The sequence below is a fragment of the Xenia sp. Carnegie-2017 genome, unplaced genomic scaffold, assembly GCF_021976095.1.
Source record: "Xenia sp. Carnegie-2017 unplaced genomic scaffold, XeniaSp_v1 HiC_scaffold_16, whole genome shotgun sequence".
NCBI lineage: Eukaryota > Metazoa > Cnidaria > Anthozoa > Malacalcyonacea > Xeniidae > Xenia > Xenia sp. Carnegie-2017.
In genome coordinates, this window is record NW_025813469.1 from 6,545,585 (window position 1) to 6,570,015 (window position 24,431).

General features: G+C 35.1%; 2 protein-coding genes and 3 long non-coding RNA genes across 14 annotated transcripts; 1 reads left to right on the forward strand and 4 right to left on the reverse strand.

Moving 5' to 3' along the window:
* LOC124435926 (zinc finger protein 862-like) lies at nucleotides 1-1,162 on the forward strand. The gene is made up of 2 exons (XM_046985856.1): nucleotides 1-468; nucleotides 623-1,162. The coding sequence occupies exons 1-2, from the start codon at nucleotides 1-3 to the stop codon at nucleotides 1,160-1,162; spliced, it is 1,008 nt and encodes a 335-aa protein (XP_046841812.1).
* Nucleotides 1,163-2,590: 1,428 nt separating this feature from the next.
* Nucleotides 2,591-3,717, reverse strand: LOC124436271. The gene is made up of 3 exons (XR_006945275.1): nucleotides 3,660-3,717; nucleotides 3,517-3,571; nucleotides 2,591-2,725 (listed from the first exon to the last, which is right to left on the reverse strand). It is a non-coding gene; the product is annotated as an uncharacterized LOC124436271 (long non-coding RNA).
* A 46-nt stretch (nucleotides 3,718-3,763) lies between these two features.
* LOC124436274 lies at nucleotides 3,764-4,137 on the reverse strand. Of its 2 annotated transcripts, none has more exons than XR_006945279.1 (3): nucleotides 4,115-4,137; nucleotides 3,979-4,046; nucleotides 3,764-3,793 (listed from the first exon to the last, which is right to left on the reverse strand). It is a non-coding gene; the product is annotated as an uncharacterized LOC124436274 (long non-coding RNA). The 2 variants fall into 2 exon arrangements; XR_006945278.1 differs by lacking the exon at nucleotides 3,764-3,793 and adding an exon at nucleotides 3,858-3,869.
* A 4-nt stretch (nucleotides 4,138-4,141) lies between these two features.
* Nucleotides 4,142-24,428, reverse strand: LOC124436232 (enoyl-CoA delta isomerase 2-like). Of its 8 annotated transcripts, none has more exons than XM_046986178.1 (8): nucleotides 24,134-24,309; nucleotides 13,355-13,447; nucleotides 12,548-12,766; nucleotides 9,718-9,807; nucleotides 9,224-9,367; nucleotides 8,844-8,996; nucleotides 7,922-8,094; nucleotides 7,610-7,852 (listed from the first exon to the last, which is right to left on the reverse strand). In XM_046986178.1, exons 1-6 carry the CDS (start codon nucleotides 24,164-24,166, stop codon nucleotides 8,961-8,963), a joined length of 615 nt encoding a protein of 204 aa, XP_046842134.1. In that variant the 5' UTR covers nucleotides 24,167-24,309; the 3' UTR covers nucleotides 7,610-7,852; nucleotides 7,922-8,094; nucleotides 8,844-8,960. The 8 variants fall into 8 exon arrangements, with proteins under 8 accessions (XP_046842133.1, XP_046842134.1, XP_046842131.1 ...); XM_046986175.1 differs by having other exon boundaries at nucleotides 9,718-9,834; XM_046986177.1 differs by lacking the exons at nucleotides 7,610-7,852; nucleotides 7,922-8,094 and adding an exon at nucleotides 4,142-4,235 and having other exon boundaries at nucleotides 9,718-9,834.
* Nucleotides 13,745-16,888, reverse strand: LOC124436251. 2 transcript variants are annotated; one of them, XR_006945252.1, is made up of 6 exons: nucleotides 16,851-16,888; nucleotides 15,734-15,830; nucleotides 14,915-15,001; nucleotides 14,684-14,798; nucleotides 13,963-14,127; nucleotides 13,745-13,892 (listed from the first exon to the last, which is right to left on the reverse strand). It is a non-coding gene; the product is annotated as an uncharacterized LOC124436251 (long non-coding RNA). The 2 variants fall into 2 exon arrangements; XR_006945251.1 differs by having other exon boundaries at nucleotides 16,856-16,883.
* Nucleotides 24,429-24,431: the final 3 nt, after the last annotated feature.

The following is a 24,431-nucleotide window of genomic DNA, read 5'->3' on the forward strand; positions in this document are numbered from 1 at the left end:
ATGTCAGTTGAAACAGTTGAAAACGAAGATGCTTCAGGACTGAAGGAAGCTATGAACGAAGCTTTTGCCCGTTTTGGCATTACAAACTTTGAATCGAAACTAGCTGCAACTGGTCTAGATGGGGCAAGTTTTAATATGGGGAGAAATACTGGTTTAGAAGCTCGTCTAAAAGAAGTCGCTCCTTGGCTCACTGTCGTCCACTGCTTCAATCACCGTCTAGAATTTGCTGCTGCCGACGCATTCAATGCTACGTTTTTTGCACAAGTAGATGGAATAATGCGTCAACTGTTTTCTCTGTACCAGAAGTCACCGAAGAAACTGAGAGAGCTGAAAAAACTAGCTGAAGTGTATGGAGAAACTGTTTATAAGCCCATCAAAGCAAGTGGGACAAGGTGGATAGATCACAAAGTGCGCGCCACGAAGGTTTTCCTGGAGAACTACGGCATGTATATGCAGCATCTTGAACAGGTAAAATGGCTAATTTTCCAACTTTGCTGTTTTCCATCAAATTTGCATCGCCTCCTTAAATTTTCTAGAATAAAGTTTGCCTGTAATAACAGTAATAAGCATTTTATTAAATTATTTAATGTCATGTAATATGTTACTTTTGTTTCTTATGTAGGCCGCAACTACTTCACCTGATGCCCAAAAGCAGAAGATAAATGGATTCCTAGCTAAATGGAAAGACGCTCGTTTCCCAATGTATGCTTCTATCTTTGTGGACATTATTGGTCCTTTGCGTGTTTTGTCTCTTGGACTACAAACTGACGACAATGATCCAGTTAAAGCTTTAAGGAGAATCAAGGAATTTGACTGGACTATGGTCAAGCTTCAAGGTAGTACATTTGGCAAAGCTACTTTCGATAAATTTAGGAAGGATTGCAAACCTACTGGTGACGACAAGAACCAGATTTCGTATCAAGGTGTTGTGCTCACAAATTATCCCCGTGCACTAAATGGAGCTGCGGGACAACGACAAGAGTGGATAGATGCGATTATCCTCTGTTTGGGCAATCGCTTTAGTGATCTTCAAGAGACACCAGTTTACAAACACCTTTGTCCAATTATAGACACCCAGTCTTGGCCAGGTGAGGAAGTTAATTTGGTGAGCTATGGAGACGAATCGGTTACGCTACTTGTCGACCACTTCATTCAGCTTTGAAGCATAACGTATGGGATGTGTCGAACGATACGATGCTGACAGAAGAATGGAGTGGGCTTAAGTTGTTGATTTCAGAGACGTATGGCAGAGCTATACCATACTTAGATGTTTGGGCTGCCATTCTCTCTTCACCAGTTAGTAAGAAAAGTTTTAAACGTTCTTAACATTGTGGAACTGTTATTAATTACGCCCATCTCTAATGCTGTGGTTGAGCGAATGTTCTCAACAATGGCCAAAATAAAGCCACACCTACGTAACAGAATGTCAAGAGGAAGATTGGACAGTCAGCGAATTAGTGAGGAGGGTCCATCAGTGGATCCAGCTCCCGCAATAGAGCGGTGGTATGAACAAAAGAAACGAAGGATTGGATATGGAGGCCATGCTTACCCAGAGAAGCGAAAGAAGAAAGTCGATACGTTAGAGGCATCAAGCTGCAGCAAACATGCTTATTTTTCGGACCAAGACTCGTCAGAAAGTAACTAGTCGTGTACTATAACATGATAACTTGTAAAATGTATACGTTGATAAAATGTTAAAAATATTACGTTCTAAAATGTTAATTTAGTAAATAGTGCAGTATAATAATTAATGTAATATCATTTGATTATGCCTCTGGAGAAAAATTTTTGTCGAAAAAATTTGCACATCGTTTTTTCTCAACTAATTCGCACCCTGCTTAACACCATAAGACTAGAGTTCATGAACATAACTCCTGACTGTTATGGTCTATGCCCCTAAATCACAAATATTATAATGAATCCACCTAACTCACTAACACTATACTTCCTGCACCTAACTCATAAACACTATAATTCACACAATTAGCTTGCAAACACTATATTTCATGCACCTCACACTCAAAAACTAGAGTTTATGCACTAACTCCAAAGATTACATTTCACACACCTAAGTACCAATAATTAAATACAATAGATTTTTATGAGATGACTTTCATCACAATACCTTTTTTAAACGTATTCCTGACGCTAGCAAACGTGAAAATCAAGTTGTTGGTGAATATATCTGCTAAATATGATTGAAGAAAAACATCGAGCCAAGAATCATCTAAAGATATAGAAACATAACATAAACTTACCACATCGCTTTCATTAAAAATGGCTTCTTCACCAAACTTCAAGAAACGAATTGTGACCTTGCCGAAATATAAATAGCGTTATGTTGCAAAGGAAGCAAAACGAGAAATGTCCGACGTCAATATATCTCACATTCCAAATTTACTTTACACGTTTTTCTGCCAAAACTGCGAGTCGCTCTTTGTTGTCTTCACCTCATCAAGCAAACATTAATTATAATTTTGAAAACAGCAATTCTTGGTTTTCATGTGTGTCTCAAGGGAATAACAAACAAAGAAAGGGCATCCACCATGTCGCCTAAGAGCAAAGGGAATCCAATGATATTATTTTGTAAGAGTCCATCAGCATGACGCATATGAAAACCACCAATACTTTCCATAAACTAACAAATTCACAGTTTGAAAACGGATCGCTTTCTTCTATGCCAATTGCATGTTAAAAGTTCATTGCCAATGGCTGCTTCATCAAACTAAATATAAAAGTGTTATGTTCAAAGGAAGCAAAATGAGACATGTTGGAAGTCATTATCTCACAGTCCAAATTTACTTTAATTTATAGATATGATGCGAACTGTAGAGACGACGACACTTTTCACTTTATTATAAAACACATGTAATATAGACAAAAGAAACAGCCACCATGACGTTGCTGCAAAACTGCAACGTCAATTTAAATTTATTGCAAAACCAATCAATTCATATTCATTACACTAGTTTGAATTCATAAAAAATTTAAATTTTCGATCCGTGCCACGCCTTAACAGCTTTCTCTAATCTTCCAAGTTGACTTTTATTAAGCATTGATATGTGGTTAATCTCTTTTACCGCGAATTTTGTTGTGGATGGACAACTTTTCGCATTAGACAGAATATTTCACAATAAAAACCGTCTGTGAAAACTATACTTTTAAAATTGTAGTTGTTCATTCCCTTTTATGCAAGAGAAACCGCAAGTTATTAGTAGCCTTACAGATCTTCTTTCTCAATCAGTAAACCATAAATTTTCTTTTACTGCTCAAGAATCTTTTAAAACGGTGTGCGAACAGCAAGCAGTTTTAGATTATGTTTTAATTAAGCCATGAAAACCGCATGAAATCTTTGTGACGATCTATAAACATCTTCACACGTTTCTCAAGATCACATTCAGTTTCAGTTCAAAAATTTATATTTTTCTCGTTATTATAAAGCATCTTGTAAGTTGCGCTATTCATAACAGATTAGCTTTCCGCTAATAAATAAGTAATAATGAGCAAAGTACATACAACATGTGGCTTTCAGCTTCGTAAACATTATTCTTCGTTTGTGGCGTTGACAAAACTACAACGAGAATTTCTTGTTTTAAAGTAATATTATTACTCTATAAATCTATTTATTGAGGCTTAAATAATCGCAATGATTGTACTACCTTGAAGCAATTGAATGAAAATTGATGAGAGACTTGCGGCTTCTTGCGAGATGCGTCCCTTGCTGCAGAGTATTTGTCCTTTGTTGCATATTTAATGAACTGAACCAGCAGCCGGTGGAAATGTCGAAGAAAATCTTCCACCAATAATTAAATACAATAGATTTTATGAGATGACTTTTATCACAATATCTTTTAGACGTATTCCTGACGCTAGCAAACGTGAAAATCAAGTTGTTGGTGATTATATCTGCTAAATATGATTGAAGAAAACATCGAGCCAAGAATCATCTAAAGATATAGAAACATAACATAAACTTACCACATCGCTTTCAATTTCATTGATAATGGCTTCTTCACCAAAATTCAACGAACGAATTTTGACCTTGCCTAAATGTAAAAGGAGTAATGTTACAAAAGAAGCAAAACGAGAAATGTCCGACGTCAATATAACTCACATTCCAAATATACTTTCCACGTTTTCAGCGAAAGCCGCGTGTCGCTCTTTCTTGTCTTCATCTTATCAGGCGAACATTAATAATAGTTTTGAAAACAGCAATTCTTGGTTTTCATGTGTGTCTTAAGGGAATAACAAACAAAGAAAGGGCATCCACCAATAATTAAATACAATAGATTTTATGCTTTGCGTAACGAGGATTTCAATATTATAGTGAGACCATGCGTAGTGATGTCAGAAGCGCTTAGTTAAAAATGTTTTTCACATTATTGACGAAAATTATGTATATTAATGTGACGATACAAAAACTGACTTTGACCAAGCCAAAATGAAATTGACCTTTCGTCTTGAACGAAAACATTTCGGCCGTTATTTTGAGAACCAAAGAATGGGTCGAGGACGTTTGTTATATGAATTTTAAATTGACGGCATTCATGCTGTGATGATGAAAAGAGTTTTGAATTTAAACGAGGATGTTAAAGGAGGAGGTTAATGGTGTTAGGAGGATGTTAAACAAGAAACCAACTTTCGTCCAGCATCAATATGACAGGGTTAATTGAAAGTGGACTGGGACAGATAGTAGATGTGACGTCCTTTGCATAACCCATGATCTTTGGAAAGAGGTACGAACATTGAGCTCTATAATAACTGGAGGAAACGTCAACCAAATTACTATAAATTATTAGCGCGGCCGCGTGGTCAAAAACATGGCGGATTTTGGTTGTCAAAGTCAGCGGAAAGACGCGGGCTCATAAAATGAAATTTTTTTCGCCCACCCGGATTTGACAACCACAATTGCGATTATATAAAATTTCAATGCGAAGCACAAAACTTTAGAAATTTTATTTTTAAAACATGCTGCAAACTTGTTTGGTGTACGGATGCTGAAGTAATGCCAGAAAAGAAAACATTTCATGACACCGGTGAGCAACGTAAGATTGTTTACCATTTAAAGTGTTCAGTGTTTTGTTTTAAGTCAATACTTGAAGTGTGATGGTATATATTTTGTGAATGTTTTACTTCTAAGTTATAATTTAAGTTATGTATATCCAGTCTTATTTGTTCTTTACTTAATCGCTTGCTAGACGAGGCAAAGCAACCAATTCTTATCGAGATACGCATGTCTTAAAACTCCTTGTTTCAACTGACTTTACCTCCAAGAAATAGAGGATTTTTCATGATATTTTTCTGAAAACATGAAGCAAATATTAAGAACAGAGCTGTATTGAAATCAAATGCAGTGCAGGATTAATTAATGAACTTTTTGGTGCATGTCGTACAATAAAAAATACCTGTATTAAACAGCTAGCCTGGACAATTTGACAGATTATGAACAATCATGATGATGGTGTTTAAGGGTTTGCTTTATGCTAAAAGTTTTATAAATGCCATCGGGTGTTTCTGTAAGTGAATTGTTTGTTATAGTAAACAGGTTAGTACATCAAAATCAAGATAAAACTACTTTGTTCAATAATATGCCAAATTATGCTCCTACCTTGAAATATTTGCTCAAGAAAAGCTAATGATGACATGCATGAAACATTAAATATAGTACTGCATCATCTGTCAAAATCCATACGTTTTCAATTTCAGGTGATTAAAAATTCACATAAGATGCATTGGTTGCAATGAAGTTGAATGTGTAAGAAGCAAAATTGATGGCATAGAACTTTTATGTCTTTTGAAGAATTACGATATCATTTAAACGATATCATTTAGTAGCAATGTAGTAAAAGAAGTGATATCTGTCTTCAACATGAGACTTTTCTAATTATGTATAGTTTCTTTGTACAAAATACTATTTTAGAAAACTTGATTTTTAAGTCATTCACTGATATTTTTACCAAAAGACAAAAAGAAAAATTCAAAGGCATAATGTAAAATTCAAAAGTTTGTCAAGTTGTTTGAACCTAGAAAAAATTAGTATAGGTACTAGTAATTTGTAAGGACACAAGAGAAAATAGTGCAAGAAGGTTAGCATTTTGAGAATTAATATGTTCTTCTTGACATACATTACACAAGGCCATAATATTATAAATAATGACTGTACAATAACAATTATACAACATGCTAAAATCTTCACCTACATTATAATTATTTAAACAGGTTTGTCTTCATGCAGCAATAAGAAAAGTGTTATGTCAGAGAAACCAATGCACTTTAATTTAAGAAATCATATTTTCAATGGGAAATTAATGTAGTTCTGTTCAGTAGTAGATCCATGGTTGTCAATGACAATCCAGTTTCTAATATCTTGGCTCAAAACAGAACCAGCAACATGATTATAGAATTTCTGAATTTCGTTCTTTTGCTCTCCTAGTTCAAGATATTTTCTTCATAAGTTCTCAGTAGATTTATCAAAACATCATAATACCTTATAAGACACCCAGAATCAATCCTACCAAAAAAAACTAAAAAAAAATTTCATACCTACTTATAATATATTTCCAGTCGACTTAAGTCGTAGGGGTAAGCTAACTTTTCTAACTCCTTTTGGACGTTTTAACTAAGATTTACCCATCTATTCAGGAAAGACAGTTGCACCAAGCTGTTATCAAACAGTCAAAAACACAAGTATTTTGCATGGGATTATGCATTAAAGCTTAACAACACATTGAAAGTGTAAAGAATGCCGTTTGATATTTATTTCTTAGCTAAAGCATTACTTGAAAAATATACGTTATTTTACAGTAGATTTACCTCATTTAAATGTGTGTGTCTATTTCACAAAACCTGTAGCATTATTTTCAATATTTTATGCTTACGGTATCGTGGTTGTTTTCGCTGGTTGTCATTGATATAAGCAGTAATAGAGATCCGGATTCGGGAGGGAGCGAATGTTAAAATTTTTCTCAAAGTGGAAGTTTTGACAACCAAAATCTGCCATTACCGCCATGTTTTTGACCACGGGGTCCAGGCCCTTTTCCCTCCAGTTATTATAGAACTCAATGGGTACGAAGAGCAAGCTTCAGGACTTTGCCCTAACGTCATCACTGATCTGATAATAGACTGGATATAGCTTCTATAGGTAGCAAAAGTGAAGCCTAATTATATATTAGGCGTGGTGATTAAATTATCTCTGTAAAATAAAACGGAAATGAAAATAAGAATAAAGTGAGGAAGAAAGCTTAGTAAATTTGTCTTGTTCTAAAACAACAGTACCCTGCTAATGAAGTCACGGCAAAAGTAACATACAACGTCTAGATAATAAAAATGATAAAAGAAAGGTACAAAACGAATTTTTAAGCATCGAAACTCATTCTAGATCATAACTGCCTCTGAACTTGGAAAATGAGCTGTGAATTATCTTGCCTTCGCAACGATGGGGCAAATTCGATTCTTGCACGCGCAATTTTCAATTGAACACGAACGCCGATATTTTGTTTTATCCATGACAGATGTTTGAGATAAGTAAAAGGTCACGAAATGCCTTAAATATTCGAAAATCTATGTATATAAAAGTTATCCGCCATACATTTCTATAGAAATTTGTATCTCTTGTGGTACCCGGAAGTGCATTTTGCATATATAATTAGGCTTCACTTTTGCTACCTATAGAAGCTATATCAAGTCTATTATCAGATCAGTGAACGTCATAAAGGGTGTGTGAAATGTCGCAACATCAGAAGCATATACGATATCAATTAGACCAAGTATTGTCACAGATATTCCAACTGCTGGTCCATTGACTGCAGCCACGATGGGTTTTGGGAAGTCGATAAAAGTTGCAACAAATTCTCTAAAATTATGAAGGGAGACATGTTGATGAACTTTCATGTGAAACAGGTTAATCTTTGTTGCTTTTCACCTCAATATTTCTTTACTATCAGCAGCAAGTTTTTCTGGACCTTCAGGAGGAATGTTCATAAAGTTAGTGAGATCATTGCCACTACAGAAATATTTTCCAGCTCCTGTTATTAATGTCACAACCGAATTATCATCTCTTGCTTGCTTTAGTGCGACAATCAACTCATTGTACATCTGTCAATATATAAATTGAATTAGAATGACTGGCAATGGTTAAAATAATTGACTAGTTATACAGTGGTGGCCTATTGAATGGGTATGACTGGTAATGGTTAGAGATAAACCTTTGAATAAATGGCTGGTCATGGTTAGAAGAGGTGCTCTATTGAATGGTATGACTGGTAATGGTTAGAGACAAACCACTGAATAAATGGCTGGTTATGGTTAGAAAAGGTAGTCTATTGAATGGGTATGACTGGTAGTCTATTGAATGGGTATGAAAGGTAGTCTATTGAATGGGTATGACTGCACTCAGGCGAATGAGATGTTACTCGTTGGAAAAGAAACTGACTGCGGTCGAAGCTTGTAACTACGGTTTGGTAACAGAAGTTATTCCTCAAGCCGAAATTGAAAAGAAATTAACAACAGAATGAAATACATGGCTGCGTTGCCGCCGAAGGTAGCACAAATCTGGACTTTACCGTTATTGCTTCGTTTCATTTAACCATACAATGCTTCTCTCCATTGCAGTCGCTCTCATTGTCCAAGAAATTATGTTGCTCAGTTGAGCTGGAGAAACTTCACGATGTGAATAATAAAGAATGCGAAGTGCTTGCTCAAAAAGGAATTGTACAACGCAAATCACCTCCAGTTTGCCACCAAAGTGTTAAGCGTACAAAGCATCTTCTACTTGATGTCACGTGTGTTAATTAATGGAATGCGCTCTTCCGTTGCAGTCTTTATAAGTCCGATCGCAAGTATACCTGGATGGTAAGCCATTCCTGTAAGCTCGTCCACCATCTTCTTACGATGCCATGTTGCTGATGTACTTTTGAAACAAATCGCGTTCCTCGTGATTTTTATCCTCAAGTTCTTGTATATTACCGTTGACCATCAACGTCTGTTTCTCGAAGGCACTACAATATTAAATATGCTGCTTTACTATTTGCTGACATGGGATTTTTCAAAGTTCGAAACTGTAAATGTTTTCATCATCTTCGACGTGAACGTCCATGAATAACAATAGAAATCTATTGCATTTTCAAAGGTCCCGTGTCCTCTCTCTAGTTGCTAAGCTCCGCCCACCCCTTCCTCTCCTTTCCAATAGTGCCCAATCTCTCCCTCGTAAAATAGACACACAAACCTGTCTAGAAACTAGTGAAGATCTCGCCAAAAGTGAATTGAGCTCCTCCTCGAAATGTTTGAAAGATAAAATTTCTGCGACAATTCCGCGTTCCTTTGCCATGTCGCAGTCGAGTTTCGTGTTGCATAGAATAACAGACATTGCCTGATTTAAAGGAAATTCACCGTAAGACAAAATGAATTTTTTAAAGCATCTCGGTTCTTTATAAAACAACAATTATGTTTCACGATACACTTTTTTAAGGCGGGGGTAGGGATAGGGAGTAAAGCATTTTGGGAACTTAGATAAAGCTATTCGTAGTTTTAATTACTTTTCAATCTCACAGTTAATTTTAACACCTCAGAACATAACACATCCTCTCAGGTTCAAGAAAAGAAAACATTTTAATGTTTATATAAAGTGATCAATAGGCGTGGATACAACTCAAATACATAACATGGCAAAATATGACCTAGTGCCCAGGCCTCCGTTTAATATAAACAAGTCACGTGTACCTGTGAATGACCAAATAAATTAGGTACAGTTAGAGAGCAACATCCAACTGGAGGATGACCCAACTCCACAAACTTCGTTTGAAAAGTTGCCTTTAAAAAACACGACGAATATGTCAACTGAAATAAAAATTACGTAATGTTGTACTGAGGAGTCACTAGGAGTCACTAAGGAGTCACTAAGATCAGTTCTTACCAAACTGGAAACATTGGTCTATAAACAAGAAGAAGCGTTATGAATACGTTCCGCTTTCGCGCATGTATATTTACTTTTCATAATTGGAAAGGTCGTCGTTTAATTAGATTCGTGCTCAGTTACAATTGGTTTTTTCTATGAAATTAGATTGTCCCCCCGCTATATAATTTGAATTAGAATTTTAGCAAATTGTGAAGTTGTTTCAAAGTAGTTTGCCACCTACTTCGAACTGCTGAGCACAAAGTAATTTTGCTAACTCGCAATGACTGTTCATGCGTCTATTTCTATAATACTATAGTTCATGCGACTTAAACGATCTCATGACACCGTTGAAATAAATGAAATGGTAATCGAGTTCCATCGGTTCTAATCGCTAATAAAGCGCTCGCAAGAAAAATGTTTCGTTTGATCATAGTGTGTGTGTGTCATCGTGGGGTAACTTCATATGCTGAAAAGACAGTTAAATTTTCCATGCACCTAACTCCCAAAGACTATAGCTAATGTGTCTATTTCACAAAGACTTTAGTTCATGCACCTAAAGGCTATAAAATCTATATATATGTATATTGTTCGTGCATCTTAACAATATAGTTCATGTACCTAACTCCCAAAGACTATAGTTCACAAACTTAACTTTCAAAGAATATCTTTCACACACCCAACTTCAAAGACTAAACTCCCAAAATTCTTCTTCATGCACCTAAACTCGGAACGACTATAGTTCATACACCTAACTCCCAAAGACTATATTTCACGCACGTAACTCGCAAAGACTATAAGATCATGCGTCTATTTCCCAAAGAGTTTAGTTCATGCAACTAACACCAAAGAAAATAGTTAATGTATCTAATTACCAAAGACTATAGTTCATGCACCTTACTCCGAAGGACTATAGTTCATGAAAGAGCTCCCAAAGACTATAGTTCATGCACCTAACATCCAAAGACTATAGTTAAAGCACTTAAATTCCAAAACTTATATTTCACGCACCTAAATCTCAAAGATTGTTCATGCGTTTATTTCCCACTTATTGAACTCACTTGATTGGTGAATTGTATTTTCCCATGTTTTCAAAAACTTTCTTAAAGGTCGTACATTCCAATTCTTGTTCTTAATTCCAGGATCACATACATATGAACTATTGACCAGACAAAATCATGATATCTAATTACAATGTGACATCACTCTTCACATCCATACCATTAGACATAGCCAAACAACACAACTAGACAAATAAAATCCTAGACTTACTCAACCTTTGCCTCTCCACTGAATTCTTCTTCTAAAACTCATACTATAGACAACTTTCAGCGAATCAATGGGGTCACCACTATACACCTTCCTCGCAAAAGCTGTCGTGCAAAACCTCGAAACACAATCAGTCACCAACAGCACAGATGAAACAGACAGACTATGGAATAGATATAAAGACGATATCTTTGCCATAGTCAAGAAAGCCAAAACTGGACAAATGCTACACACCATAAAAATACTACAAAGAAGATAACCTTCACTAAAGACAAAAAAACACAACAAGACTAAACAAACAAGTATACGGCATAAATACCCTTACAGACCAAATACTTGATTTCAACCGTAATCATTCCACACAACACAAAATAAGCAACATTCGAACACTTTTCAACAGAATTAACACTCACTGCAGCACAGAAGAAGCCAAAAAACAGAACGCAACTACTTGTTCTCATTTATAAAAACTAGTTACCCTATAGAAACTTTATAGACGAAACTATAAGCAAAATCAGTCAGAACTTTACTACTAACGGACACCTCCCGAAAGCAGACACTGCTATTAGGTCCCTGCCAATACTCTTACTATTAACTTATTTACAACCTCTCATAAGCAGACACCAAAACAATCTTCAAACAATTCTGTAGTGTTTATGGTGTTTCGAAAGTTCACTTTAGGGGTGGTCATGGGAGAAAAATTTACATGAGTTTAATATTTACTGAGGAAATTACCATACACCAGCTATGGTCAAATGGCAATTTTGCACAAATTAACAAATATTCGTGGCAGAGATTGAATTTTTATATTTTCGTTGTTTCAAGAAATTTACATTGTTTTTGCTGGCATACGATAGAACATATTTCGCATACCTTCCTCCTAAACCCACTTTCCGTCATATTTTGCCGTTTAGTGTGCATTTCATAGCCGAATCTTATAACTTAGATATTTCATACAGGGACAATCCTTCACCATTGATAAGTGTCGTCGCTTTTGTGCTCGATAAATCCCGCTTCGAAAAAAATATAGATATGACGATATATTTTCGGATATTTTTGGGTTTTTTTTGTAGTGTTGTTCGCAATGATTCATAAATAGATCAAATTGAACCTTAGCCGACAATTACCCCGCACGTGTGATTGGGTCAAGATTGTCTGTCTAATACATTGTATACAGAACCATTTAAAAACCGCTATAAAGCTATTAAAACCAACAAAACACAATTAAAACTATGTATAATAACTATATATATCGTAACAACGAATATTTTCATATTTTTCGATATTTTCGGTACATCGATATATCGATATACCGAAAAACCAATATCGATAAACCGATATTTAAAACCCCGATATTTATCGATAATTCGATATGTCGCAACAGCCTACCTCGCAAGAGCCTTTATCGTCGTAAACATGCTTGGACTCATTCATGTTTTCAGTGGTTGACGAGTCCTCATCCAAAACTCTCGAGCGTATGCTAGGTGCTTCAACTACGTTCAATTTCATCAAGCTATCTTCAACCTGGCGTCGTTGTTTCTCTTCTGCCATGCTTGATTTTGTTTCAATGTTGGAAGTTTCATTTTCAAGCAGTTCTTCTACCTCGATCTACGAATTATAATATCTGTCATAAATATTAAAGCATGCAGACACAAAGTTATGAAGAGAAATAAAACATCTTTAACATTGTCACGGATATTACGAGGGGCATAACAAAGTGTTGATGAGTTTGACTAATTCTACGTTTATAAGAAACTTTTAAACAATTCTAACCCTAACCTTAACACTTACACTAACCATAATCTAACCCTGACCTAATCCATACCCTAACCATTGAACCAATGTATGAACTGTAGTCAATTGTAGTCACATTATAAAGCCTACTTCCTATTGTTTTTGGAGTTCAATGTGCATTCTAATCTTTCGTTTCAAATCCGCATTCTATTCTTGTAATCTTGTAGCCCATATTCTTGCAAGCATTTCTCAAATGGATATTCACAAATGGAGACTCGACAAGATATGTTAATTTTTTCACCAAACAAAAAATTTGTCACAGTCTGTTACGGGTCTTGCAGCTGACATATGAAATGTTTGTAAGTGTGGCAGGAAAATTACATTTATATAGCTACTCTTTGTTTTGCTATGTTAAGCATCACACAATAACAAGAAAACGAATGAGGAATTGGTCACATTTACCACTAAAAACAGTAAAATTCTAGAGCTCCAGTACGAATAGCAAATGACTGTCAAAACGAGGGACGATCTTGGCCCACTGCGATAATATTTTACCAAATGAATTCCACAAAACATGTCCATTTGGACATATTATACAAGTGCACATGTGTCAACTAACCCTGGTTTAACCAAGGTTTGCGTTAAATACGACGCTTTATATTTTTCATCGCTGTAGTATGAACTACTTTGTTGATAAATATATAGTAATTCTGCGAGTAAAATATCTTTACCTTCCTCTGCACAACAAAGTTTTTCTTGTATCAACGCACACAGCCTCCTACTAGCTCAAGAAACAAGCCAAAATATGAAAGAGAAGCGATCTCGTTTGAGTGAAAACTTGATGGTAAAAGTTGAAAAGTTGCTGATGGTTATCGCCATAAATTACCAATGGAAGAATTTACCACCACGATAAAATCAATATTACCACCACTGATAAAGTATTAGTGACCAATGCCGCCAGTTTGCCAGTGACCAGTGGCATGTACGCGTACCTATTTTTCTATAATTGCGACGCATCATGGGATTTACATTCAAATTTATTTTTGTGAGTAAATTCATTTTATCTTTACCATAAAAATGTTGTTTTACTTCAAAAATCTTCGCTTGTCAGACTTCGTGAGCTGACTAAATCTCGCAAGCGTTCGATCACGGCCATGACCGATTTTTCACCGAGTACTTTGTTGTCACGTGTTCTGACGTTGACCGTGTCTGAGACCGTCTCTTTTCACCAACAACTGTTTAAAAACAACATAAAACCATTTAACCAATCGCATTTAGTAATAAAATGAACATCTATTTTGCTTTTAAAATAGACAACACTTAAAAGACAATGAACACAAAACAAACAAACAAAACACAAACAACAAACAATCCAACAACAGCAAACGATAATACCTTACATTTTACAACTCGCACATCAACTGACTACCAAGAACAACGAGTACTGACAAGTGAGCATCACAATGCACAACATTACAAACAGCACTGACTATAGACAACGACTTACGTTAGAAAGTAGGTTAACAAACTCAAAACAAAAATCATTGAACAGAATACAAATATCAGCACCTTATAAACGGCTTACAAGCGAACAATTAATAAGTATACCACACAAACTAAAACATCCACATATTTTCCTCTCTGTCATGACGTCTAGAGAACAAATACGGCGAACCTGACTAATGTTGTGGAAACGTCAGTAAACTCTGAACACCAACAGTGGTTCCAAACCATTTTAATTTCTATTTATTTGTACAGTAAATAAAAATAATTTAAAAGACTTATTCATACCAAGAATGAAGTTGTACTGTGAAAGTTGTGCATTGCGAACTTTCTTATTTAGTGTTGATCCGTGATCCAAGTCTGTATCAACACGATAACCAGCTGCATGGAACTTCTTTTGAATCTAAACATGACCAAAATGTCAATAAAAAAAGGACAAAAATTCCAATTCATAAAATAGCAACAATTTGTCCATAGCTGAGTTTGCATTAGCCTGTGCAAGTTCGATCTAAGGCTTACCAAATTAAATTTACCGGTTCGGCATAATCATCATATTTACTACTGACAGGAATTACTACAACTTGATGGGGAGAAAGCCATAAAATCCTAGAAAATAACAGAAAATGCAGTGCGTCAAAATTTTGAAATAAAGTAAAGTAGAGTAAAATGATAAAAATTTCCAAACAATTAAGAAACTTTGTATCATTTTAATTTAACATTTAAGGACATTTCATTTGCTTTAAGCTCTGGCATGAGCCAAGAAAACACTCACCATTTTCCACCAAAGCTTTCAGCAAGAATAGCAATCATTTTTCAACTGAACCTACAATAGCTCGATGAATAATAACAGGATGTAATTTTATATCTCCTTCACCACTGTCAATAGAGTAATAGAATATTGATAAATTACTAAATTGTTACAATTTGTAAAGATCTACAATTTCATGGAAACTTAAACTGTGCCGTAATCCTCTGACTATAATACACAGGCTTACATATGTTTGTGAGCCATTATCAATGATATTTACATGGGGGGGATGGATGCACAGGGATACATGCATGGACTATTAACTATTATATTGCAATTATCTGATTGCAATATTAAATGTAACTATATACTTATATGGGTGGGTTTGTTTTGGCGAGTTTGAATGCAGGTGGGACTTTCAGTGTTCAGCAATGTAGCAGGCTGCATATAAGTATATAGTATATATAAGCATATAAATATATAACAATAGGTTTCTATAGAAACAAATAATCATGTCACTGTTGGTTAAATAAATTAAGTATCAAGACCGAGTGAGGTTATTCAACGAAAAGCTTACTGGCAAAACTTACCTAGCGTGAGGTTGAATCTCTCAGGAAGTTGGAAATCCAGTTCAATTGTTGCACATTGATGAGACCATCTCATAGCATCAAAAATTTTTATATTAATCTATAAATTGACAATGGTATATATCTGTAAACATAGAAAGCTTCATCCCCCATCCCCAGGATTTATCTGCCGTTTTTGACCAAAATTATTCAAAGCTTCCATCAGTTTCTAATGAAGCATAAGACAAACTCATTTAGTTAAACAATTAAAAATATTATCAATCATTAAACATTTTCGATATTTATGACAAGACAGCTAAAAAACATTGTAAAGACTGCATTTATGTTCGCTGTGAACAAATTTCCTCCCTTTTTGGGAGGTAAACAAACCAATCTGTATGTCAAATCAACAAATGAAAACATTCTATATTTTATTTCATTCTTGAATAACTGTCTATATCTTTGATATCCATAAAGAGGAATTGCACACGATGAAACAAATGTAACTTGATTAAATAGTTCATTGGTTTCAACCATTGAGTTGTAATGTTTGAAATGTTCAAGGTTAGAAGCCATCTTGATTTCAGCAAGCGGAGACTGAAACGAGTTAATATTTTAGTTGCAATATTAACAAATACTAAATAAAATCAATTACAAGAAAACAAAAACAATGATGAACCAAAATTGTTAAAGAACATATTTTAAGTAAAACGACTCATGCAAGGTAACTCAAATGTTCAACTTATGATGGTGAAAATATAAAAAACATGGAGATAAAATAAAGCATGACAATCAATAGATCTTCACTTAGGTAATAATAGCTGCAGATCCAAATTTATAAACAGTGTGTGAAGCACTGACTAAAACATTTTGGCAATCAAATGCACTTGAAAGCCCTGGCAGGTTAGCTAAAGTCCCTCGGTGCTACAAGTCTTGTGACTTTTACTACAAAATCTCCCTCGGCTTTCAAGTACATTTAATCACTAAGTTACCTCACTACCGTGCATCGTTTTACTTATAAAAATATTGCACACGCTAGCTAAAATGTAGATCCCATTAACTACATACATGTATGGTCTTATATGAGCCAGTTTTAAATACTCAAAGAATATTTAGGCAATCAGAGAGTAAAATATTTTACCTTACTCTGAACAAAACAGTTTTTCTTGTGAGTCTTTTATCGCAGGGATACGTCGGTATAAAATTCTTATCACCAAAATGTTTCAAATTCCAAATTGGTGAAGTGTTGACTGTGTAGTAAGCTGGTCGATACAACTCATACGCAACGCATCGATTTGCTGTTTAAAATCATGATAGAACTCATGCAGATAGATTGGTTTCACATAGCCAGAATAACAACCAATAACTGTTAGCTTCCAGAACAATTCAGTGAATTCACCACAAATGTCAGTCTGCTACGTGAAGATAGTTCTCTTGCATATGCCTCAAGTCTTTTTTTACGCTTCCGAATTGCATCCTTGAACGCCTTATTTTATACAGTTCAGCCAACATTTACCTATTCTTGCCATAAAATGATTAAGTGTGCTCCAAGTTGACTGAAAATAAAATTGTTCAGCATACGCCATTTTGAAAGCATGTCTATAATTATCCACTATCATCCATTGTAACCACTATCAACATCCTAATGTCATTGGTCAAAAATAGTCACATTTTTTATTTACTTTTGCCTTTCATTCATGTCATTTCTAGATATGAATTTTCTTATTCGTCCATAGTTCAATCAATAATAAAAAAATATTTATTGTAAATTTTATTATAGCAAATGAACGTGACGCCAAGAGTTTGTAAATTACATGCAATTTTTCGTCGTGGTATAGTGAACTATCTATCTCGACCTTATTTAAACCTGAACATTTTTTATAGTCGTTATATGCATCAATGCATAATTATAATCGTTTGATGAAAATATGGAAATATGATAAAATTCTTTTTTAAGGGGGGGTGACTCGATTTTTCTAAAAGTTCTTTTGGATGTGGAAAATGTGTTCAAATGCATGAATTATAGTCTTTTGGTAAAATAATGGAACTAAGATTAAATTCATTTTCAGGGGGGGTGGAATCCCTATTTCTATAAAAGTTCTTTTTGTTGTGGAAAATGTGTTCAAATGCATGAATTATAGTCTTTTGGTGAAAGTATGGAAATATTATAAAATTCATTTTCAGGGGGGGTGGACTCGATTATTTTGTCAAAGTTCTTTTTGATGTGGAAAATGTGTTCAAATACATGAATTATAGTCTTTGGTGAAATTATGGAAATATTATAAAATTCATTTTCAGGGGTGGAATCCTCATTTTCTAAAAGTTGTTTTTAAGTGGAAAATGTGTTGGAATGCATTAATTATAGTGTTTTCGTGAAAGGTCAATTTCATTTTGGCTTGGTCAAAGTCAGTTTTTGTATCGTCACATTAATATACATAATTTTCGTCGATAATATGAAAAAACATTTTTAACTAAGCGCTTCCGACATCACTACGCACGGTCTCATTATAATATTGAAATCCTCATTACCCAAAGCTGACCACGACACACTTTACGAGAACGGAATCGTAACCTTCAATGCAACAAGCCCCTAGCCAGCATATACTTACTAGAGAAAGCATGGTTTTTACGTATGTAAAATTGACGCTCAATATTGCAAAACATATTGAAAGGAAAGCCGAATAATAAATTATTATGGGAAAACTGAAAATGTTACCGATACATAGGTATTTTTGAAAATCATTGTCCGTTGCCTGGCCGTTATTTTGAGCCCTGTTCTTTTTGCTTAGTTAACTCAATTTTTAACAAGGTATTGTTATCTTAATGCAGTTAAGAGGTAAGGTATGATTGTCACACATTTCTTATTAATTTGCACTCAGGCGAATGAGATGTTACTCGTTGGAAAAGAAACTGACTGCGGTCGAAGCTTGTAACTACGGTTTGGTAACAGAAGTTATTCCTCAAGCCGAAATTGAAAAGAAATTAACAACAGAATGAAATACATGGCTGCGTTGCCGCCGAAGGTAGCACAAATCTGGACTTTACCGTTATTGCTTCGTTTCATTTAACCATACAATGCTTCTCTCCATTGCAGTCGCTCTCATTGTCCAAGAAATTATGTTGCTCAGTTGAGCTGGAGAAACTTCACGATGTGAATAATAAAGAATGCGAAGTGCTTGCTCAAAATGGCTCTCGGAGGAATGCGCGCAAGCAGTGATGACTTTTACAACGCAAATCAAAATGTAGTTGAAACATTAAGTTGATTCTTGTTTATGAAATGTTCGATGCATTTTCTTTCTGTGTATGTTATTCAGTTTGATAAAAACCATTTCCACCAAAGTGTTAAGCGTACAAAAGCATCTGCGCAAACATCTACTTGATGTCACGTGACAACATGTTAATTAATGACACTTATTTTAAACAACTGCATCAATTTTCAACAAATGCGCAAGAAAATAAGGTTATCGCGACTAAGAAGTCCGTTACGCCAGCAGTAAACACTGAAGTCTCAATGACTTGAACGATACAGAACGAGTGTTCGAAATTTTCCAGCAAAAGTTTTTGCTATGTTTTGGAACTTGATTCAAAACGCAATTTTTCCTCCAAAGTAAAGATTTTAAAATCGTGGTTAAATGAACGAATATGTTTTGTTATTCAACTCAAGTTACGAATGATTTACACCAACAACGCTACAAATTCCGCTGCGTAAAGGTTACAAACGGATCATTGGGGGACACAATATCCTATATGTACAACAAATATTTGCACGCGCTATAAGTCCGATCGCAAGTATACCTGGATGGTAAGCCATTCCTGTAAGCTCGTCCACCATCTTCTTACGATGCCATGTTGCTGATGTACTTTTGAAACAAATCGCGTTCCTCGTGATTTTTATCCTCAAGTTCTTGTATATTACCGTTGACCATCAACGTCTGTTTCTCGAAGGCACTACAATATTAAATATGCTGCTTTACTATTTGCTGACATGGGATTTTTCAAAGTTCGAAACTGTAAATGTTTTCATCATCTTCGACGTGAACGTCCATGAATAACAATAGAAATCTATTGCATTTTCAAAGGTCCCGTGTCCTCTCTCTAGTTGCTAAGCTCCCCCACCCTTCCTCTCCTTTCCAATAGTGCCCAATCTCTCCCTCGTAAAATAGACACACAAACCTGTCTAGAAACTAGTGAAGATCTCGCCAAAAGTGAATTGAGCTCCTCCTCGAAATGTTTGAAAGATAAAATTTCTGCGACAATTCCGCGTTCCTTTGCCATATCGCAGTCGAGTTTCGTGTTGCATAGAATAACAGACATTGCCTGATTTAAACGAAATTCACCGTAAGACAAAATGAATTTTTTTTAAAGCATCTCGGTTCTTTTATAAAAACAACAATTATGTTTCACGATACACTTTTTTTAAGGCGGGGGGGTAGGGATAGAGAGTAAAGCATTTTGGGGAACTTAGATAAAGCTAATCGTAGTTTTAATTACTTTTCAATCTCAAAGTTAATTTTTAACACCTCAGAACATAACAAATCATCTCAGGTTCAAGAAAATAAAACATTTTAATGTTTAAATAAAGTGATCAATAGGCGTGGATACAACTTAAATACATAACATGGCAAAATATGAACTAGTGCCCAGGCCTCCGTTTAATATAAACAAGTCACGTGTACCTGTGAATGACCAAATAAATTAGGTACAGTTAGAGAGCAACATCCAACTGGAGGATGACCCAACTCCACAAACTTTGTTTGAAAAGTTGCCTTTAAAAAACACGACGAATACGTCAACTGAAATAAAAATTACGTAATGTTGTACTGAGGAGTCACTAGGAGTCACTAAGGAGTCACTAAGATCAGTTCTTACCAAACTGGAAACATTGGTCTATAATCAAGAAGAAGCGTTATGAATACGTTCCGCTTTCGCGCATGTATATTTACTTTTCATAATTGGAAAGGTCGTCGTTTAATTAGATTCGTGCTCAGTTACAATTGGTTTTTTCTATGAAATTAGATTGTCCCCCCGCTATCTAATTTGAATTAGAATTTTAGCAAATTGTGAAGTTGTTTCAAAGTAGTTTGCCACCTACTTCGAACTGCTGAGCACAAAGTAATTTTGCTAACTCGCAATGACTGTTCATGCGTCTATTTCTATAATACTATAGTTCATGCGACTTAAACGATCTCATGACACCGTTGAAATAAATGAAATGGTAATCGAGTTCCATCGGTTCTAATCGCTAATAAAGCGCTCGCAAGAAAAATGTTTCGTTTGATCATAGTGTGTGTGTGTCATCGTGGGGTAACTTCATATGCTGAAAAGACAGTTAAATTTTCCATGCACCTAACTCCCAAAGACTATAGCTAATGTGTCTATTTCACAAAGACTTTAGTTCATGCACCTAAAGGCTATAAAATCTATATATATGTATATTGTTCGTGCATCTTAACAATATAGTTCATGTACCTAACTCCCAAAGACTATAGTTCACAAACTTAACTTTCAAAGAATATCTTTCACACACCCAACTTCAAAGACTAAACTCCCAAAATTCTTCTTCATGCACCTAAACTCGGAACGACTATAGTTCATACACCTAACTCCCAAAGACTATATTTCACGCACGTAACTCGCAAAGACTATAAGATCATGCGTCTATTTCCCAAAGAGTTTAGTTCATGCAACTAACACCAAAGAAAATAGTTAATGTATCTAATTACCAAAGACTATAGTTCATGCACCTTACTCCGAAGGACTATAGTTCATGAAAGAGCTCCCAAAGACTATAGTTCATGCACCTAACATCCAAAGACTATAGTTAAAGCACTTAAATTCCAAAACTTATATTTCACGCACCTAAATCTCAAAGATTGTTCATGCGTTTATTTCCCACTTATTGAACTCACTTGATTGGTGAATTGTATTTTCCCATGTTTTCAAAACTTTCTTAAAGGTCGTACATTCCAATTCTTGTTCTTAATTCCAGGATCACATACATATGAACTATTGACCAGACAAAATCATGATATCTAATTACAATGTGACATCACTCTTCACATCCATACCATTAGACATAGCCAAACAACACAACTAGACAAATAAAATCCTAGACTTACTCAACCTTTGCCTCTCCACTGAATTCTTCTTCTAAAACTCATACTATAGACAACTTTCAGCGAATCAATGGGGTCACCACTATACACCTTCCTCGCAAAAGCTGTCGTGCAAAACCTCGAAACACAATCAGTCACCAACAGCACAGATGAAACAGACAGACTATGGAATAGATATAAAGACGATATCTTTGCCATAGTCAAGAAAGCCAAAACTGGACAAATGCTACACACCATAAAAATACTACAAAGAAGATAACCTTCACTAAAGACAAAAAACACAACAAGACTAAACAAACAAGTATACGGCATAAATACCCTTACAGACCAAATACTTGATTTCAACCGTAATCATTCCACACAACACAAAATAAGCAACATTCGAACACTTTTCAACAGAATTAACACTCACTGCAGCACAGAAGAAGCCAAAAAACAGAACGCAACTACTTGTTCTCATTTATAAAAACTAGTTACCCTATAGAAACTTTATAGACGAAACTATAAGCAAAATCAGTCAGAACTTTACTACTAACGGACACCTCCCGAAAGCAGACACTGCTATTAGGTCCCTGCCAATACTCTTACTATTAACTTATTTACAACCTCTCATAAGCAGACACCAAAACAATCTTCAAACAATTCTGTAGTGTTTATGGTGTTTCGAAAGTTCACTTTTAGGGGTGGTCATGGGAGAAAAATTTACATGAGTTTAATATTTACTGAGGAAATTACCATACACCAGCTATGGTCAAATGGCAATTTTGCACAAATTAACAAATATTCGTGGCAGAGATTGAATTTTTATATTTTCGTTGTTTCAAGAAATTTACATTGTTTTGCTGGCATACGATAGAACATATTTCGCATACCTTCCTCCTAAACCCACTTTCCGTCATATTTTGCCGTTTAGTGTGCATTTCATAGCCGAATCTTATAACTTAGATATTTCATACAGGGACAATCCTTCACCATTGATAAGTGTCGTCGCTTTTGTGCTCGATAAATCCCGCTTCGAAAAAATATAGATATGACGATATATTTTCGGATATTTTGGGGTTTTTGTAGTGTTGTTCGCAATGATTCATAAATAGATCAAATTGAACCTTAGCCGACAATTACCCGCACGTGTGATTGGGTCAAGATTGTCTGTCTAATACATTGTATACAGAACCATTTAAAAACCGCTATAAAGCTATTAAAACCAACAAAACACAATTAAAAACTATGTATAATAACTATATATATCGTAACAACGAATATTTTCATATTTTTCGATATTTTCGGTACATCGATATATCGATATACCGAAAAACCAATATCGATAAACCGATATTTAAAACCCCGATATTTATCGATAATTCGATATGTCGCAACAGCCTACCTCGCAAGAGCCTTTATCGTCGTAAACATGCTTGGACTCATTCATGTTTTCAGTGGTTGACGAGTCCTCATCCAAAACTCTCGAGCGTATGCTAGGTGCTTCAACTACGTTCAATTTCATCAAGCTATCTTCAACCTGGCGTCGTTGTTTCTCTTCTGCCATGCTTGATTTTGTTTCAATGTTGGAAGTTTCATTTTCAAGCAGTTCTTCTACCTCGATCTACGAATTATAATATCTGTCATAAATATTAAAGCAGTTTGTTTATGTAGAAAATATGCAGACACAAAGTTATGAAGAGAAATAAAACATCTTTAACATTGTCACGGATATTACGAGGGGCATAACAAAGTGTTGATGAGTTTGACTAATTCTACGTTTATAAGAAACTTTTAAACAATTCTAACCCTAACCTTAACACTTACACTAACCATAATCTAACCCTGACCTAATCCATACCCTAACCATTGAACCAATGTATGAACTGTAGTCAATTGTAGTCACATTATAAAGCCTACTTCCTATTGTTTTTGGAGTTCAATGTGCATTCTAATCTTTCGTTTCAAATCCGCATTCTATTCTTGTAATCTTGTAGCCCATATTCTTGCAAGCATTTCTCAAATGGATATTCACAAATGGAGACTCGACAAGATATGCTAATTTAATTTTTTCACCAAACAAAAATTTGTCACAGTCTGTTACGGGTCTTGCAGCTGACATATGAAATGTTTGTAAGTGTGGCAGGAAAATTACATTTATATAGCTACTCTTTGTTTTGCTATGTTAAGCATCACACAATAACAAGAAAACGAATGAGGAATTGGTCACATTTACCACTAAAAACAGTAAAATTCTAGAGCTCCAGTACGAATAGCAAATGACTGTCAAAACGAGGGACGATCTTGGCCCACTGCGATAATATTTTACCAAATGAAGGGGAATTCCACAAAACATGTCCATTTGGACATATTATACAAGTGCACATGTGTCAACTAACCCTGGTTTAACCAAGGTTTGCGTTAAATACGACGCTTTATATTTTTCATCGCTGTAGTATGAACTACTTTGTTGATAAATATATAGTAATTCTGCGAGTAAAATATCTTTACCTTCCTCTGCACAACAAAGTTTTTCTTGTATCAACGCACACAGCCTCCTACTAGCTCAAGAAACAAGCCAAAATATGAAAGAGAAGCGATCTCGTTTGAGTGAAAACTTGATGGTA